This window comes from Rhamphochromis longiceps, linkage group LG16, assembly GCF_057381845.1.
Source record: "Rhamphochromis longiceps isolate RC_006_pf linkage group LG16, R_longiceps_female_GT1.1, whole genome shotgun sequence".
NCBI lineage: Eukaryota > Metazoa > Chordata > Actinopteri > Cichliformes > Cichlidae > Rhamphochromis > Rhamphochromis longiceps.
Genome location: NC_140572.1, coordinates 33494367 through 33515117, shown reverse-complemented (window position 1 = coordinate 33515117; position 20751 = coordinate 33494367). Strand labels below are relative to the sequence as shown.

At 41.5% G+C, this 20751-nt stretch overlaps 1 protein-coding gene across 3 annotated transcripts in view; it reads right to left on the bottom strand.

Annotated features, from left to right (window-relative positions):
* Positions 1–20077, bottom strand: part of LOC146651519 (glutaminase kidney isoform, mitochondrial-like) — a 40456-nt gene extending 20379 nt beyond the window's left edge. The window contains exons 1-7 of one of the 3 annotated variants that reach the window (XM_085384996.1): positions 19524–20077; positions 12907–13003; positions 12533–12654; positions 9073–9202; positions 7745–7824; positions 5877–6040; positions 4279–4337 (exon numbers count right to left, since the gene is read on the bottom strand). In XM_085384996.1, coding sequence (XP_085241122.1) covers positions 4279–4337; positions 5877–6040; positions 7745–7824; positions 9073–9202; positions 12533–12654; positions 12907–13003; positions 19524–19837 — 966 coding nt within the window. In that variant the 5' untranslated portion in view covers positions 19838–20077. The remainder of the gene's footprint in view (positions 1–4278; positions 4338–5876; positions 6041–7744; positions 7825–9072; positions 9203–12532; positions 12655–12906; positions 13004–19523) is intronic. The other 2 variants (XM_085384998.1, XM_085384997.1) reach the window with 2 other exon arrangements.
* Positions 20078–20751: the final 674 nt, after the last annotated feature.

Here is a 20751-nt window from a genome sequence, read left to right as displayed (position 1 = left end):
CTTAGCAGACGTGTTCATGACATCTCACTGATTCCAATCCAAACAGTCAAACCTGTTTTTAATATGTATGACATTCCTGACTGTGTGCATGTTTCTACAGTAAGTCTGCAAGATGTGGGTGTATGCAGGCAGGTGTGTATTATAAGTTAACACTGTGCAGGTGTGTGAGTGTGTGTATATTTGAGGTGAAGAGGGAGGGAGGTTTGGCCTTCGTCACAGCTTGTAGCTCGCTGATGTCCCGCAGAGAAAACACAGCAAAGGAAAAACAAAACAAAAGAACATGGCCACACATGCACATTTAAAGTGCTGTAGCACCAGTTTTAACTTTACTTGTAGAGTTTTAAAACTGTGGCACTGATGGAGATGTTAAAGAGTCACTACATGAAGTTTCTACAGAGCTGATTGGAGGAGAATAAAAAAAATAGAGAGAAGGGAGAGGAAGAGGATCAGGGGAAGTGGGAGAGAATGAGGAGATAGATATGGAAAAGGAAGAAAAAATTACCAACGTCATTTGACCTGCTGCTGCAGTCATTATTTCCCACAGTTCCTAAGTCTGCAAAATATGCAACATACAAAAACAGCAACAACATGTAGCCTTCAAGCAGCATGTAACAACAGTTTGGGGGCATACTGCCACGGCAAGCTCCTCACGGCGGGTTTCCCCACCGAAGGTTAAAGGCTAACTGTGCAACCTCACCAACGGCTTTACAGTTAAAATCAAAATCAAAAGCAACACATTTAAAAAAAAAGAGACACTGATGAGCCGATGTGGACACAGACACATGTTCTGAGTTTGAGTTTAAGGCCTGAGGACTTCAAACTGCATCATTAATTAGTAAGAAAGCTGTGACTGAAGCTGTCTGACGGCTGTGAGCGTCTAAGGAAGTCCTCTTTGTATCACATGGTGGTTCAAAAACACAGAACCTGATCAGCTCAGACTTTAGTGAGGTTAATGTTAACTCGAGCGTGCCTGCAGAGCCGGAGTCCAGACATGTTCAGTAAAAGTTTTATGATTCAAGAAGCAGCGAGTTCAACCAAGCCGGTGTTGAAGCGTTAAAATCTGCAGTTCCACTAACGTCCACTTGAGGCCGACTCAAGCAGCGAGCCAGTCCCTGCAGACTTCCGCGTTAAATCAACTTTACAGCAGAAATAATGTTCGGAGCCTGATATAAGCAAGTCGTCTCCCAGGCTTCACCTCAGCCTGTGTTTGTGCTCTTGGAGTCTCTTTAATTCAAATAAAAATGGCGGCTGAGCAGTTAATTGTACTAACAGACCATCCAGGAAGGATGGTGCAGTTTAGATGAGTGAAATTAGAGGATTTTATTTGAATGTTATTCAGCGGTTAGCAGCTATCTGTGCACTGCACCCATACAGTTTATGCTCCTGTTCAAGTCTGGTAACTTCTGACTCCAAATGTTTAAGTTCATCTTTTTTTAAAACAGTTTTTATGCATAATATTCAGCACTTTACTTTTAAAAAAATAAATAAATTTGTGGCTTAAACCCAATGTAAGCTGGAACCCACAGCTGCCCTCAATTAACAGTATTATAATTATCTAAATGATTCTTTATGTTTCTGTAATTGTTAATCCACCTGTATGTGAAAGCTCTTTAATCTAAACTGTATTTTAGTGATAAAATATAATTATTATCGTTATCCATAAATTTTTGAACTTATTATTTTAAAAAAAAGAAAGGAAAAAAAAAAGAGAAAATAGTAAAGAAGATTTTTTTTTATTAAGATGCCAAATTATTGTTATTTACTTGTATTCCTGATTACTTTCTGACTTCTCAAAGAAATCCCGTGTGAGAGCTTTGCATGACTGGGTTGATGGTGTTAGTAAAGCTGTAATGTCACATGACAGTAAGGACAAACTGTAGTGAGAAAAAAAAAATTTAGTCCTGATTTTGGTGCAAATTCAAACTTTTGAAGCAGTTTAATGGGTCTGATGGGTGTCTCTGTCCGTGCTTTACAGTTTAAACATAACAGAGGTGTCAAAATACAATGTGTGGAGGCTTTTATTGCCAAAATTTAATTGAGACTCAGTGCAGCCTATTTTTCCCTGGTTTAAGAGTGTTTTGGCTAACCTAAACATGTCCAGACTCCAGCTCAGTAGGAAGCATTTAGTGACTCTGACACATGAATGATAAACTGCCTGCAAAACAAACAGTTTGTTTTGGTCCTGAGAAAAACGATCCAGCTCTTGATGCTAAAAGCTGTGGGTTGCTTTTATCACAGGGTTTCCTGCTCTACCTCCTCCTGCAGCTAAAAACAAAGCTGATAAGAGCAGAGAGTGAAACACAACAATAACACCAGGGTCATTGAACTGAAACACAGAGCAGTCGATTATCTGCAGATTTATTTTATATCATTCAAACATTTAAAATGACATGCAGGCGTTCGTCCATCTGATGACTGATTTTTGTGACTGTTACTCTTGCATCTGCTCTCTCGAATGTTTCAGTTTTCATTTTAGCTTCTTTTCGTTCATTTTTACTGCGATGCTCTTATTTTGTTATAAACCAAGCTCTTCCCTTTTTCTACCTTTTCTTTAAAAGCACAAAGTCATGCAATTAAATTCAAATAAAGCAGAGTTGGAACAAATGTTTGGTCATCCATCTACAGAAAGTAAAGGTCAGATTATTAATGGTTTAGAGGGATTAACATTTCCTGTAGTTGCCTTTGCCTCTGGGTTGCAGTGCAATTAATCAAAATCTAATTAAAATCACGATTTTACAATACAGTGCAAAGTTTATTGTTTCAAAAGTTCAAAAAGTCTGTGGTTTTTCCATCGGTTCTTCTTTGCTTTCTGCTCGTCTACCATGCAGGTCTCCCAGATACTCACCTAAACTCCCTAATGTGATGACCGTGTGTCACTTCACCTTCTCCGCCTCTTTTGTCCCTGCGTTTATTTGTTTTCATTTGACTTAAATTTAAAATTCATACCCCTGTAAAAAGACATTTTTTTAAATTTCAGTAAATAAACGTGATTACTATTTTTGTCGTAAACGTGGAGTCCTGCCTTATTTCAGTTCGGGACCAAAGGACCGGAGAGAAGACAGCGTTTAGTCTAAAAGCATTTTTGTAAATGAGCCTGCTGCTGTCTCTGTTTAAACTAATTTTGTCCTCTGCTTTGATTTAAATTAGGAGTGTTAAGAGTCTGCACTCCCCTTTGCTCAGCTGCTGTTTTTCAATCGCGACGCAAAAGCTGCGTGATAAACGTCCCTCTAATGTGAAGCTAACAGATCACGAGGCAAAGTGTAGTCACTTTAAAAACGGTTCATCTGCAGGGTGAAAATGAACAAGAAGCACAAATAGAAAAAAAAGATCAAATGAACAATGTTACAATAACATGTGGTCACTGAAAACACACAGACCTGAGCTACCTTTAAATACAAAAAGATCCAAATCACTCTGAAGAGCTTCCTTCTCTGGACTGCTTCCACTCAAGTCCAACAAAAACTAAAAGTAACACCTTGAAGCTTTGGCAATATATCAATGCAGCTGGGATGAATCACTTCATTAGTCATACAGGATAAAGTCTAAGTGCTGGGGACAGAAAAAAAATAGGTCACCTCCAGAAAAAGCTGCAGCAATCGATCGTTAAAGTGAGTCATGACACAATAAAGGGGGGTCAAACATCTACTTGAAAGGCTTTAAAGTGTTTTTAAATGTAACTCTGCCAGAGGAAAAGCCTATGACAAAGCTGGCATTTAAGCCAGGTTTAATATCTCCTTTGTTTGGGGGGTCAGACTGTGAGCTGCAGCTGGTTTGATCTCTCACCAGAAAACTTACTGAATCTACGTTAAGGCTGAGATAAAATCTGAAGGTGTGCATTTTAACCTGTGCTTGCTCTCCGTGCAGGTTATTTTTAGTCTGTGTGGTTGAAGCGTGTGAGCTGGAGCAGCTAAGTGTCCTTCAGGAGGGATTAACGAGACTTTTAATCACCACAACAGGACACACGCCTAAGGGCAGTAACTTACAAATATCTCGAACTGAGTCAGTCGTAAACACGAGAACACAGTGGAAAGAAAATCATGAGTTTCACAAGAATCAGTTAAATAAGTCAGGAAATGGCAGGTAAATCATTAAAAGCAGGTTAATTAACCCCCAGACCCACAGCCTTACATTACCCCTCATTTTACCTCACTGATAAAGCAGCTCAGTGACGCCCACATTACAAGGAATTTTCTGAGGTTTGAGAGGAAGTGACACACAGACTGGACGTAAACGAACACAAACACACAGAGGAGGAGGACGAAGTGTGACTGCTTTTACCTTTATGAGTGAAGTACAAACAATAGCGCCAGCATTCACCATCGGGTTGTGCGGCTTATCTGCAAAACAACGAGCGCTCCGTTAGCGTGCTACGAAGGATCAAAGTGCAAACATTCGGCCTGAGAGCTGTGCATATACACAGATCAGAACACGAGGGTCAAGTGCATACACAGTAAACACTGACTCAAGATAATACAGAGAAACACAGCGGAGGCTGTAGCAGCTGAAACAGTCACAATATCTGATTTGAAGTATAAAACCGAACAAGTCTCTATGTAGCTTGCAAAAAAAACAGATGTATGTAGTCTAAGGAGCTGAGAAAGAAATGAACTATACTTCTGTAGGTTTTGTGTATATATGTATATATATGTAATGCTACTGTTAAGTGTTTATAAGCAAGTTTTTGTTGTTCATACAGTGGACTAACAAAGATTAAGAAAAAAAACAGTCCAGGCCTACTAAAAACCACCCACAGGGCAGATTTTTGCTGTAATGTGTAAAGAAAAGTGCGGCCTACTGTATCTAAAGTGTAACTTTCAACCTGACTGTTTGATGGCAACTGGCCGCTTGTTGATGTTTGTGTAGCTGTAAATGCAGGAATGTGCTGGTGGGCTGACAAAGTGTGTTGCAACTTGCTGCTGTATCTGTGGTATGCTGCTGATGATCTAACTCTAACCGTCAGGACTCTGTGTACATCACACAGCCCAGTGAGAACCATCTGTATGTATGGACAAGTTTAAAACTTATTGTTGTTACTACTGTAGAGGAGTGCAGTGTTTACAGTGTTGTGTGAGTGTGTGGAGGCGTGGACAGGGACATAGTGAAAAATAAATCCAGCACTTTCCTCCCTCAGATCTCTGAAAGAGCTTGAACGCTTACATCACCTGAATTTCCTTGTGGTCATGTGATCTGCTTACACAACATTATCCCCTTGCAGGGCTGCCCTGGCAGAAGGCGGGAGAACACAGGAAGTGACCATGACATGTCTGCAGTGTGAGCCTCAGCCTGGGGATTCTGGCATTTCCTCTCAAAATGCCCATTTTTGAACAACCCAACCACGTGTTCTCCCACAATGCATCTGACTACTCACAGCTCTCACACTCGTTCTAACCAATGCTACAGCTAGCTGAGCAGCGATGGCAGGCCGTGATAGCCTCCCCCATCAAGCATCGCAGTGAGATGCAAGCGCACGTCCTGATAAAAGAAGCCCTTAGTCTTTATTAGCCATGTGACTGAGGTTTAATAAGCTGAACTGTTTTTCCACACACCTACACACAAAAGCAACACACGCCCCCTTTTGCTGGCTTTTTTGGGCATGTAAAAAAAAACAGCTAACACAGACTTGTTAAAAAAACACCTATTCAGGGGGTCAACATAGGCCTGCATGTTTTTAACCCTACAAAAAGGTAGAGTGCCAAGACATGTGGCCAGGCGAGGGGGCTGCTTCGCTGGATTTCTGACTCATTGTGATTTAAGAACATCTGACCCTCGCATCATATCTACCACTTAAGTCTTCCACCAACTTCCTGTACCCTGCACTAGCTCTTCATCGCTTTACTTGGAGGACAAGGTTTAATAAAAAGTCCAAGACAACTCACCATCTTCATTCAGGAAGAGCTTGTTGAAGCGGAGGCCGCTGGGCTCCTTCCCGATGAAACTGTGCACGTACTCCGTGCTGTGGTCGTGCACGGCGACGGCATACTTCAGAGGCTTCACACAAGACTGCATGCAGAAGGGGACCTTAGTGTCTCCCACCGTATGTCTGCAACAAAAACATAAAGATAGGACGTTATCAGAGCAGGCCGCAGGCTGCGGGTTCAGTGATTAGAGACAAGAAGAAGCCAGAACAGACACGTGAAAACAGTGAGTGTTTCACAATTTGTAGGAAAGGCACGATAAACTGAAGTAACACTGTGTAAAAACAAAACCGTTATCTTTACAACTGTCAAGGTTTGTTAAACAAACTTTTATGAAAGTTTACAAGCACTAATCAGAGAACAGGGTGATCAGAACGCCTCCTGACATAGTTACTGAGAAATGGTTATTTCTTTACACGTGTTTTGTCTTTTCTGGGAAATACAAGTGGGATAGAATCAACAGTTTTAACCAGCTTGAACCAGGACTGCCATACAATAATTAAAAAACAAACAAACTGGTTAATCTAATGCTTCTCTGAAATATAAACACTGACCTTCACAAAGATTACTGCACTAAAACGGGTACTATAACGTATAATGTAATATAACACCTTAATTTTTTTTCTGCGGTTGCCTGGTGACTGTAATGATTTATTTCTGCTGTCAATGACCTGCTGCAGGGAGCTATGCCAATTGAAGATTAATTGTCCAACAGAGTTAACCTCTGGGTGACCGTGTTTGAGCATAAAGGTGATTGCATAGGTCGCCCTGGTGGGCTGCAACTTGTCTCCTAGCAACCATTCTCTCACAGATTGGTAAAGACTTGCAGATAACTGCTGTTGACTTTATAAACGCAGATTACCAACAAGTTGCAATTCATCTAAATCAGTCTGTGCGATGAGCTCAACATGTCAGCATCTCTTTGGAGATGAGCATATATACAAGCAACTGAACTCGACTCAGCTGCTTGTTTTCTGATTACGTTCCTGTGTAAGAGCGTTCGGTGTCATTCTGCAGTTAAATTGCTGTCCTTTAGCAGCTTTGTCGCTATTTGTGGAAGAAATTCCGTTTCAGATCTTTGAGGTTCTGGCTGGAATCTAAATGTAAATAAATAATGTGAATTTCTGATTTCTGATTTTGCAGACACCAACAGATTTGCGATTTTCATTGATTTAAAGTTCATTTTATCAAAAACAATTTGCATGAAACTCCAACTTGACTTTGTTTAACTGCAACCTGATAACAGTCTAACTCCATCTTACTGGTGTTTTAATCACCATCACAGGCCTAGTCCCCGCCTGCAAAGCAACTACATCAAAGGTAACACCATCACTATTCTTTGGGTTGTGCCACCAACTCTAACAACTAATTCTAACCCAGTATGACTCCAGTAAGGATGTTAGGATTTCGGGTATTTGCATCCTTGACCTTATTCATTCAGTCACTTTGTACAGCTCGTGACCACAATTAAGTGCAGGACTGCATATCAACAGGTAAATCCAATCAAAAAACAGCAGTTAGAATTTACCGATCTGCTGTGGAAACTTCTGTTTCTTCTTCTTTCTTTAGGTCTTAAAAAATCTTAAGATAAGATGAAGGTGACAGAGTAAAACACAGCACCATCTCAGAATCATTAACCAGGTTTCCTGAGGTTTTAATAAAAAAACAATGCGTAAAAACTGTCCTGTTAGCGTTCCTCACTTCACTCCTGGAACATTATTGTGTTATTATTTAACCAGCATATAGCTGAACATGGCGATTTCACACAGCAACAGTGTGTGAGAACCATTAAGCGAACATTAAGTATTAATGTGCTACCAGCGTCTCACCTCTGCCCGTCCACCGTGCACAGAGAAACCGCCCACAGGTCGGGGCTGAACTTGGCCAGCTGAGGAATGTAGTCTGCAACCTGAAAGAGAGGGCAGGCAGGTGAGAGAGGAGGCAGGTCACCTTACACTGCTGACGTCTGCCGAGGCTCAGGCTTCAGCACACAGCACACACACAGAGCTGGTAATACACAATAACAAACCTCAGAAGGAAGAATCCACCCTCGGTCATTCAAAATAAGTTAAATTAGGACAACATGCTAATTTACCTTCAGCTACCATCATGACAGTGGCTCACTTCCTGCACTCTTATTATTCAGACTAACAAGGCTCCCTTTAAAAACAGTTTCATATTAAACACGGCAAACACCTGTAGTTTCTGTGAGTTAAAAGCTCTAAAGAGTCCGTTTTAAATAGTTCTTTCTACTCTTGGCTTAAATGTTTCAGGTTAGCACAGAGGCCCAATATAAGATATATAAGGATCGCTTTAAACTAATAATCATGCAAAACTACTCTAGAAGAGTCCAGGAATAAAAACATGAGCTGGAAACATCAGATCAGATTCTTATCAAATAAAAAGAAAGTCTTCATCTGGTCTAGCAGAGCACCAGTTTGGCTTAGAAGCCGCCATTTTTCTACAGAGAAGACTTTTACAAACAGGAAAACACAGCTAGGGAAGCAGCGACTGAAATTGTGAATTGATACTGATGTTTAAATTTAGGATGATATTTTATTTAAGTCTTTCTTTTGTTAGTGATTATTTCCTCTTTGTTCAAAGGAACAAGGAACGGGTCATTTATCTGATGTGACACCTTATAAATACAGACCACTATAACCAGGGCTGAGTCTGTATTTCTGATAGATGGATGTTTGCAAACTGACTAAACACAGCCACTAATTTCGCCTCTGCTTTTTTAAAAATTGTTTTAGTTTAACAGGTCAAACATCCTCCCTCCTACAACCCTGCTGGAGTAAACAGCCCTCTATTAGATTGTTAGTTTTCCGTTTAATTTAGGGATATTAGCCGATATTTCTCCTTTTTATGACTTTGCTGACTTTGTTTTGAATGCCTGAATGTTTTCACAGCGAGCGCCAAACAGATGACGCAAACAGAAATATGCTGTCAGTGAAAATCCTGCACTCTTCTGCGAAAGTGACAGCTAGCTCACAGCGGCCTCAAAGATCCCTTTAACTCGTCTGAGGGCAGATTTTTCCCTTCGAGGCTCGACTGATCCAAACTTTCGACTGCACCTGAGAAGAGACTGATGGTAATGGCTAAATTATAACCATGATGCAGAGAGAAAGAAAAATCCATGGATCTAAGGACACACCTGCCCTCCAGTGAGATTTTTGGCATTCTCATACAGCTCATCAATATGGGAGGTGAAGGACTGGAAGTCTGGGATGACGAACTTCTTGCGGAAGGCCTGAGTGAGCAGGACAATGTTGCTCTGGACACACCTGATGAATAAATCACAGAAAGCATGCTAAAACATCGGAACTGCATGCAACTGGAGGTAAAGTTTGCAACCCTGAAGTCTGACAAACTTTTGTGACGTGTTTGATGAAGAAGCTTCATCAGAACAGTTTGATCAGCAGCTCATTTTGTCCTGGAAGGAGCCTGATCCAACATGAGTGCACACACTGATGAATGAGAGATTTCACACACTGTAAAACCATGAAGGAAGTAACCAAAGCTAAGCAGCAGCGCCAGCTGGGATGGATCAGTTTAACTGACAACTATGTTTGAATCAAACCCCCAAATCTTATAAACGAGGGCTGTTCCATACATCGCACGTTTTGTGTGTTAGTGACGTGACTTCAGGAGATGAGTTTGAGGTGAGGAGGAAGAGGACAACATTTTATTAAGATGCTGGCGGTGTTATGTTTCCTTTGTGCTTTTGTTTCTTTGGCGAATGGGACCCCTTCCCCAACAACACATAGTTAAGATGCTTCATATCTTGAGTCTGAAAGTGCAGGCAGAAATTAAAGAGCTATACGAGCACATGAACGCCTACGACCTCTCTCCTCCTCCACCTTGATATACTTCCCAGCCACTGAATTTAAATATAGTGGAGGAACATGGCGGCTTCCACAAACCACAAACCCATTCCTATATTTTTAATGGATTAAATGTAAGTTTATGAAACACATCAATTTGTTGGAAGACATAATTTGCACATTAATACATATCTGTATATATTTATACTATGAGTACTTAAAAAAAATACTAACTCTGTACTGTAGCCCTCACCTCAGTAGTGATGAAGTGCTTTGAACGCCTGGTCAGAGACTTCATCATTTCTTCACTACCAGACACACTGGACCCACTACAGTTCGCTTACCGTCCAAATCGTTCCACAGACGATGCCATCTCTCATCTCCTCCACACATCACTCACTCACTTGGACACTAGAAGGGGGAATTATGTTAAAATGCTCTTCATAGACTACAGCTCTGCATTTAACACCATAATTCCCTCCACACTCACCACCAAGCTGGAGCATCTGGGACTCAGCTCATCTATGTGTCAGTGGATCTCCAACTTCCTAACTGGCAGACCACAGGCAGTAAGGATGGGCGGACATGTCTCAGCCTCCACCACTCTCAGCACTGGAGCCCCCCAGGGGTGTGTTCTGAGCCCCCTGCTGTACTCTTTGTACACATATGACTGTGTGGCCACTACCAGCTCCACCACCATCATCAAGTTTGCTGACGACACCGTCGTGGTGGGCCTGATCTCTGATAACAACGAGACGGCCTACATGAAGGAGATTAGGAATCTGGAGAACTGGTGCCAGAGGAACAACCTCCTTCTAAACGTCAGTAAGACAAAGGAGCTGATAGTGGACTTCAGCACTAAGCAGGAGAGGAACTACCAGACCCCCGTCATCAACGAGTGCCCAGTGGAGAGAGTGGACAGCTTCAAATACCTCGGAGTTCACATCACGCAGGACCTGTCATGGTCCTGTCACATCAACACCGTGGTGAAAAAGGCCCGACAGCGTCTCTACCACCTCAGACGCTTGAGAGACTTCCAACTGCCCTCCAAGGTGCTCAGGAACTTTTACTCGTGCACCATAGAGAGCATCCTGGCGGGAAACATCTTAACCTGGTTCGGGAACAGCACCATGCAGGACAGACGAGCTCTACAGAGGGTTGTGCGGTCAGCTGAGCGCACCATCCGCTCCGAGCTCCCTGACCTGCACTCAATCTACAGCAGGCGGTGCTGGACCAAGGCCAGGAAGATCGTGAAGGACCTCAGCCATCCCAACAACAGACTGTTCTCTCTGCTGAGGTCAGGAAAGCGATTCCGCTCCCTGAAGACCAACACAGAGAGACTGAGGAGGAGCTTCTTCCCGCAGGCGATACGGTCTCTCAATCACACCACCACACAGTACTGACCCACACATATGGTTCTTACACACACACTGGACTTTCTGGACATTGTTTTTGCACAACACTGGTCACTATATTCTTCATTTCCAGTTAATACTTGTACAGCTGCTGTTATTGTGTATATATTTATTTATATTTAGATTTCTTCATACATTCTTATATAGTTCTATATTGTGTATTGTGTATTTTGTTGTACAGTTATTTTATTTTCAACTTTAATTTATATATTTTATCTTATTCTTTCCCAGTTAAATTTACCCTTCATTCTAATTTGTGTTGTACAGTTATTTCATTTTTAACCTTAATTTATATTTTATTCCTTCCTAGTTAAATTTACCCTTTTTAATTTTTCATATTTATTTCCTATCTTATTCATAGCCTTTCCTTTTTTTGTTTTCTTTAGGTCACGAGCAGTTGTCCAAGCATTTCACTACATATCGTACTGTGTATGACTGTGTACGTGACAAATAAAATTTGAATTTGATTTGAATTTGAAAAAGCTCAACCCAAAATAAACTGTCCCTGATAGAAAATATTTTCACTTTCACTATGTGACAATGTTGTGTAGCACCTGACGAGTTAAAGGGTTAAGTTATTTCAGTTATTGTTAAGCAGTTATTTTTTACTTTTACTTAAAATTTCCAGGGAAAACACTGCCTGTGCTACTTTTGTGCTCACATTTTACTTGTGCTGTGTCACTGTTATTGCTGCTCCTGGCGCCTTCTTTCAATATATTCCTACTTTGAAGTAGGTAATATGTCATCGGTGACAGTAGCTCACTCGAAAATGAGAATGAAAAACTCCCTTGTTTTTCTAATGCTGCTTGCAAGCATGAAGAAAATGTTCAGTAATTTCTGGCTGACAATTAGAAAGACCAAAGAAAACAGTCACAATTTCACATTCTGTTCACTTTGGGTTACAAATCAAGCGCACCACCTTATTTACAGCGGTGTGCTTTCACCCCTCCTGAAAGCCGGAGAAAACGTAATCTTCACTCATGCTACAATGAAATGAAGGCTTTCACTCACTGCAGCAAAATATTGCTAAATATGTTAATTTTAAGGAAATCCTTTTTTTTTAAAAAAAAAGAAAAGAAGAAAAATGAATGCTTTATAGTGAGTAACTAATAGCGTTAAATAACTGATCGAGCAGGCCCTGTGAATGAAAAGCTAAACTAATTCTGCACAATCAACTGCCTACTTCACACTTGATGAATATATTTTTGTACTCATATAATAAGGAAATTCAAATACTTGAATTTGCTTATTAATAACACACGACCATCAATATGTGCTGAATGCTTTTTGAGGCTGCTGTCAGTGCAGTTTCCTTGAAAAAATGAAGAAAAAGGTGGAGATAAAAAATAAATAACACCATAACGAGCAGCCTCACTTCTTGAAAAGGTGCCTGTCCAGTGTAACACCATCTGAAGTCTTCTTTAGAGTTTCTTTCAGTGTTTCCATGCACTCCTTCAGTCGGGGATCTCCGGAACGAAGCCCCGTGGCTTTCAGTGCCTAAAATTAATTAAACAAAGAAGTTTTGGTGAATATTTTCACATTTTTAACACAGAAGTCAAAACTGTTTGGATGAAATATTCACATGAATTCTGGGAGTGAAAAATGTAAGTTTACAGCCAACCAGCAGGTTTCTAGTTTTTATGTTTTAATTTATTTATTTCAATTAAGTAACATGTCTCCTAACACCCAGTTGCAGTGCACCATAATAACTCTGAATGTATGTGACCAAACTGAATCTGAAGGACTTACTGTGAGAAATTTGTGAGCAGGAATCGTCTCTTGACCTTCGGCCACTGTGTAGAAAAGCAAATCCTCCAAACTCGGGAGAATCCCTGCGTTTCTTCTCCTGGGATAGAAAGAAAAGACAGAAAGGAGGCAATGATTAAGTCCCCAAAGCAGTATCGTCACCTAAAAGCACTTTACACACGAGCTCTGATATAAAGTAACTGCAGCCTCTCAGGGTCGTTGACACACAGCAGAATCGCCCTTTAACACAAACCACACTATACCGTATTCTCACTTTTCAAGCCAGTGTAAACACAGAGCTTATCTTTGGCTGTTGATACAGCCATTTACACATTAGTGACGGATCTAATAGAAATAAGCAGGCCAAGCGTTAGTGACAAAAGGTGTGTGTGTTTGTTTATACAGTAAATCCGAAAAACGGCTTTACTCTTTATAAAACGCCACATTACTGAGTCTATCCTTTTATAGATGTAAATGAAACAGCAATGATGATGATTCATGAGGAGATGAGATGACAGATGTACTATAAACAATATGACTGTTTGTATCGGAGACAAAGTTTAAATTGATACTTCCGGCGCCGTCTCGGATGGCAGCCTGTCTAACATGCTCTCTACAGTTGAAAATTACTTTCCTATTTTGGCGGGTCCTTTAATGTTTGTAGGAAAATGCTGACAATGTTCTATCACTCTGTGGTAGAGAGTGTTGTGTTCTTTGCAGCTGTGCTGGGGCAGTGGGGTGAAGACAGCCGATGCCAACAGGCTGAACAAACTGATTAAAAAGGCTGGTTCTGTCCTGGGTGTCAGACTGGAGAACCTAGAGGAGGTGTCCGAGAGGAGAATGCTAAAAAGGCTTCTTTGTATCATGGACAACCCCTCCCACCCCATGCACGCCTCCATGATGGATCATCGGAGCACACGCAGCAAAAGACTCATTGCCCTGAAATGCAGAACTGACGGCCACAGAAAATCCTTTGTACCGGAGGCAATAAAATTATACAACTCTTCCTCACTCTGTAGGTGATTTTCCTGAAGATTAATAACAAGCTATTCTGTTCCCATTCAGACCGTGCAATATCACCCAACAGTTTTTTCATTGAATGTTTGTTTCATCTCCCCATCATATGCTGCTACTCTTGTATCTATTTGCACAAAACTATGTCACTTTTACAATCACCTGCACTGATAGCTAAGCTATTTATTTTTCAGGATATAGTTATACTGTTACTTGCTACAGTTATTCGATATTATATTTTGCACTATCCTAATGCATATTACTGTATACTTGTATTCTATTGTACATATTGTATATCTTATTACTCTCTTCCTGTCTCTCTTGCTGCATTGTGCATGTGTATGACAAAAGAATTTCCCTCGGGATAAATTAAGTTCTTCTTATCTTATCTTAAATGGTTTTGGAAGGAAGAGAAGACGAGCTTTAGAGGAATATTTGGTACAGCTCAATCCAATAGAGCATATTTGGGATGTGATGGAATGGCAGACTGACATCATGAATATGCAGCAACATTGCTCAGCAAAATTCCTGAGCAATGTTTCCAGCAACTTGTTGAATTTGTGCTGTGATCTTGTGAAATTATATCTGAGGGCAAAAGTGGGCAAATTCAGTTTTAACAAGGTGCATCTAATAAACTGTCTGGTGAGTGTGTCCTTGTGTGTATGTGCTGCCATATTCTGGTGCAACGGTTAAGTCCATGCACATTTATACTTTTTCCTTATTCACTGAATTGAGCTAATGCATTAAACAGTGTACACTGTCTCCACTTAAATAATGTTGCAATAGAAGCATCTATAATTACATAAACCCCCAAACTACGTGACCGCTGCACACAGGTTTGGTGGTTGTGTCTGGATCAGACCTAAATTCCAGGAATTCTCCCGTCTTTGGTCCCGTCCAGCCCTCGGAGGCTCTTGGATTAATAAAACCAACACTGTGGCTCGTTCACACGCCGGGATGACACCGCAGCAGAGGAGAAAAGTTAGCTCGGCACAGAGAAGCATTCAAACATCTGGATTTTTTTCAAGACACCAACAAATTTAACCTGGAAATAAATAAATGAGCCACCAAAACTTTGCACTGCACAGACTAGATTTAGCTCTGCCAACAGCCACATCACCATTTAAAATCCCAGGATTCACCCTGCGCTCCTCCCTGCCTTCCTCTCATCTCTTCCTGTTCTCCACAGAGTAAACACTCCACATTCAGCCGAGGTAACGACAGCCAAACGTGTGCAAACACACCCAGATCGACTGAAATGCCGTCAGTCGGGCATGCATGATTCAAGAGATTTATTGACCCGACATCTGCCTCTGCACGCACAGCAACAATAAGAACAGCACACAGTCGAAAGGAAACTTGCATGCGATATGCATCTAAGATAAAGTCTCCACTTTCACATGTGCTAATCTGAGACACTCTTAAGCACAACCTGCCCTCTGATGTATTTCACGCTGCTGAGCAGTCATTCAGACTCTGTGGAGGAGGGGTTTGCACTGAGATCTTTCTGCTCTGAAACTTGCAGCAGCCACATGGCGGCATTTTGTGCAGAGCCGGCAGAAAACACGAGGGCGGCTTCATGTAATTAAACTCCACACATCAGTGTGGGTTCATTAGTCATGATGAGGCCCATTTAACTTTTGAATTCATTCATTTATCAAAACTAATAAATCTCCACTTGGGATTCTCAAGTCATCTACCAGAGCATCCATCACAGAAGAGGTTTAAACAGGATGTGACCACAGACTGGACATCGACATGGATCTAGCCACTGTTACGCCGCTCATTGGTTTCTCGAGTTTCAACATTAGTGTTCAATATACATCACAGCATCTAATTATCGCTATTGGCATAAATGATCCCTTATACACCTTTTTACTAGCTAAAAGTGTCCTGAACCATTATCCTGAGGCGATTAATTCAAATTCAGAATGAAGAGGGTGTTCATGGTCATCAAAAATAGGCTGGGCTTTCCTTAAAACAGCCTGATGATGCAGCTTAACCAATGAAATTTGTTGTCAACCAGTAATTTTTCCAGCAGCTCTAACAATCCTGTTCAGTTTGTTCTTAATTCCCCCAGTCAGGTTACCATACCAGACTGAATTATTGAACATAAGGATGCTTTCAATCAAGCTCACATAACTGACACAAGCCTCTCAACTTTATCTTTAAGAGCTGATATCACTGATAATGCTAATCAATAAAGGAGGAAGCAGTTACTTCTACCTAAACCTGCTTCTGGATGTTTTAAGTCATCTTAGATCATGAGTTTAAAATTCTGGTTGTACCATATTTAACTCTTTGTTTCGTGCAGATTTCCATTGTCATTTGGTGGTGTGTATTTGTATTTGTGTACAACTGCAGTAAAGCTAAATCCTTCCCACAGAGAAACCTGTCAAATAGTACTACATAGTAACCTCCACAGAGAGCATCAGGACTTCTGCTGTAAACACTTCAACATTGGGAGTCTGTGGGGACTGATTTACTGCTGGAGCCTCAAGTGGACATCAGAGGAACTGCAGTGCTGGCTGCACATGCAGGAGTCTCAGGTTTGTTTGGATAGCAGCCACCTGAAGTCTCTGTTCATACACTTTTCCAAGTACTCCAGGTTCACCTTGTAGTTTAAAGCAGCAGGAAGTAGATAAAGGCTGAATCTTTACTTTACTCAAAGCTAACTTAAGCAGAAAAACTGACAGCAGTGTCAAGCCCTATTGAAACCCTTGGACTGGTCCACAGATGACTGAATGAACAAGCCCCATTTCACAGAGTCCAGTGGTTTAAGTGCCCGAGTCTTACAGTTGTCAGCAGCAAACATGAGCTGAACTAAATGAGCAAATCCACCAGACGGTGTTTAACCAGTAGATGGGTAAGGGCTGAATACTGCCTTGAACACCTTGTTTGTCTGCATTTGTCCCTGTAAAAATCCTCACGGACAGATGGCTCAGTCCATCTGCAATTGGATGACTGCTCACCAGTGCATGCAAGAGCTTCCTGGAAACAAGAGCTGAAGAGTAGTCTTCTTTCTGTGCTCTGCTTCATCAGGAGTGCTTTAGCAATGACGGCTGCCCTCTGGACACCCAGTCACACAAGAGTAGACACACCATAGTGCTCATATATCTGCCAACATCAAAAATCAGAGTAACACCTAACCAGACCTCCGGTAAATGCAATTAATATTTAACCCATTGTTTTACATGGATGCTGCCATCACGTGAAGCTTCTGCAGCTACAGGCTCAGATCAGGCAGCTGCTGGCCATCTACTTTAAGACAGTTTGACTTGTTTTGCTTCATTTCGTGGCTTCATTTCACTGAGGGCGGGGCTTACGGATGCAGCCGGAGGACTGGTGGAGCAGACTGGTTCAATTTCAGTTTTCTATTGACAGGAATAAAAGAGGTTTCAGAGAAAAGTGTGCGATTACAGGACTTTTTAAGATGTGCAACTGCAGCCTGACTTAGCTTTTCCTCCTTACCTCACTGGCTGAATATTCGTGGGTATGCAACCCTGCTGTACTCATGCAAATAACAGAAGGAGAAATCCTGCTTCACCTTCGGTGTGAACGCACCCGTGCCAAATATTTAATGACTGTATATAATGATGATTTCATCTGCAATGTCTCAGTCATGCAGTAATGCTGTGATATACTGTAAAACCTTATCACTACCAAATAATTATATTTTTTTGCTTTATTTATTAATCACACTGTTTTAATAAACATATCACACTTGATTTCATAGAAAATACTGAGATAGTCTCCATCACATACTGACATCAAGTCTAAAAATATCCACATCTCAGCCACTCTTCATGTGATGACAGCTTGGTTTGACCAGCTACTCCAGGAAACACATCAGCCTGTGTTAGATACGGGTTCCCTGATGGGTTTCCTGCAGTAGCTGTACCTACTCTTATCTAAAGCACTGAGAAACAAAGACTACAAGCTAGAGCAATAACTGCATGTTGTGTTGCTTTCATTAAGCTTCATTATTTCAGACAGGAAACCTGCTGACCCTGAGGGATTATGTGAAGAGTGTCTTGGGAGTGCAACATGTGCATTAGCAAAGCAAAAACCAATATCGTACATCTCTGTGGTGACGCCACCCTGTCCATGTGAGTCTTCATTTCGAGGTCAGGAAATATCTCATGAATTTTTTCCAGCTCGCTGCAAAAGGAACGACGTGGCTGCAGGCAGGCAGCTGGAGGCTGCCACAGATGTGGATTTAACCCCCCAAAAAAGACTCAATCATTAGGATTTCATTTTTTTATCTGATGACAGCTGCAGGGCTGCTACTTAGTAGGAAAACTTGTGAATTTTTACCAAAGACACCAAAAATTCCTGCATTTCTCATCAGTTTGTAAATTGTGGCATTGGTATTGTGTAAGGTCAAACATATGGCAACACAAGGAAGTCCAAACTAGTGAAAACTGCAGAGACGTCATTAGTAATTCCAATTTTTAAACAAAATATTTCTTTTGTACTTTATTTGAGGTGAAATATGTTTAAACTTTACAGTATTTCCCATTTTTAAATGACTAAAATTACCTTTTCTTCTTTCCTACAATACTCAGAAGTGAAGGCTTTGTGCCCTATTAGAGTCACAGCCATCCTAAAATCATAATGCAGATCTAATTTTTAAATGATACGGTTTTATTTCTACTTGATATAGTCCGCTAAAACTAGGCCCATCAACTGAAAAAAAATGGCAGGACTATTGTAATGCGTCATTAAGTGGATGTGGATAAATATAAACAGCATAATGTGTCCTTCATTCAATGCTGTAATGGTTTTATGTTAAAATACATGTTTTGTTGTTGTTGTTCTTGTTGTTTTGTTTTCTACAGGGAGTTGATCGAGTCTGTTAAGTTCAACATAAATAACCTGTGGAGCAGCAGCAGCAGCAACGCTCCAAATGTGACCTCCTTAGTGAAGGTCACAGTAGAAACCACTAGAACCTGCTCTGCTTCCTCCCCAGAACAGCAGCACTCCTTGTCGCAGCGAGCGAAACTAAAATAAAAACACGTGCATGTGGATGATCGTAGCTCAGTGAGAAGCTGAACCCGGTCTCCTGAAGCCTCGGTGTGGACCTTTTTACCCTCTGCTTCACGGCCTGCTGCTGTTTCACTTTCACAACTGTTGGCCCCCGCTGAGTATTATCTCCTCTGGGGCAGGCAGCTAACAGGACAACACTTACAGATTGGCGTGGTCAACTCAAAATCCCGGTAGAGCGGAAGTGCCCTGATGCGGAGTATTTGAAGACGTGAACATTTTTTATCGCCACCTTTAACGAAGCCGGTGGAGCGAACACGTCGCACATGGCCCGAGAGCCACTGATGTCCCACACAGGCTACAAGCTAGCTTATTTTTTTTATTTATTACGGTTTATTTAAAATCTTAAATGAAGGGTTAAACCTGTAAAAATCACATTTAAAAAATAAGTAAACATTTACATTTTAAATAAAGGGACATTTAATGCGGTCATTAAAAAGTGTTCGCGTCGGTTAGCGGTCGCAGCATCCGATCGCGTCACGCACAGACGCCAGATGCGACGTCATGGCATGGCAGCGGGCAACCCGGAGATCTTCTAGAAGTATTTTACTGAAACCTACTTGTCGCTGTTCGCTTCGCCGCCGGCTCCATCCTTCTTCAGCTGCTCCTCTACCTCCTCGGCTTCGGTTTTCACGCAGTAGGAGCGGAGAGAGGCGGCGCGGGGCGCGGTGCGGAGAGCCGGGCGGTGCGCGGCGGCATTCAGGAGCTTCAGAGGAGCAGATGTGGCTCTGGCATCAACGGAGGTGGCGCCGAGGCAGCAGAAGCAGCGGGAGCCTGTCGGCAACCAGGTCTTCTCTCGGTAGACGGGAAAGGGACGCTTGAGGGTGGCTTCAAACAACTCCTTCAGCACTGTCGAGGACCTAAAATGTAACATCTCAATCCTGTCGGGCAATGAGAGAGAAATTCGTGATTCCTAATAAATCCGAGAGAATCTGCGAGGCTTCTGAATAGCGATTCGAAGCAAGTTGTCTGTCCGAGCGGCGATGACTCACAGACACCGGCTTCCACAAGTATATAGAGCGGAACAGCCACGCCCCATAGCTTTTTATTGGTGGAAATACAGTTAAGTAATTATGACGTACCCTATCAATTCTTCTTCTGTGTTTTTTTTTTTAAAACTGCGCCATCGGATATATGACCTATCAATATATGACTATGTTTTTACAACATGTTTACAGAGAAAAGGTGGCTTAATTACGCTGCTTTTACCGGGTTTATTAGAATGTTATTAGATTCATTCATTCCTTATTATTCCGTATCATTATCATTATTATTATTATTATTGTTGGTGATGGTGGTTTTGTAGTTGTTATTATCATTAAAGGAGACTTGGTGGTTGAATGAAAAAGTACAAGAGAGAATTCGAAGGAAAAGGCGTATAATGAGTTGTATGTCAGGCTGGACGCTAAGGAGCGAGAAAAGGATTTGTAGTGATTGGCAGGGGATATGAAGCTGGAGAGGACGTGCAGCAGGTTAGGGTAATTAATCCTAACAGAAATCTACTAATGAGTGACGAGAGTGTGCTGAGATGATGGAAGGAGTACTTTGAGGAGATGGTGAATGAAGAAAATGAGAGAGGAAGACAGTTTGTGAATCAGGAAGTGCAGAAGATTAGTGAGGAGGATGTGAGGGCAGCTTAGCAGAGGATGAAGAGTGGAAAGGTAGCTGGTCCAGATGACATATCTGTGGAGGTTTGAAGGTGTCCAGGAGAGAGGGAAGTTGACTTACAGATGGATAAAGTTGATGACATGAGGGCAGCTTAGAAGAGGATCAAGTATTTCCCATGAA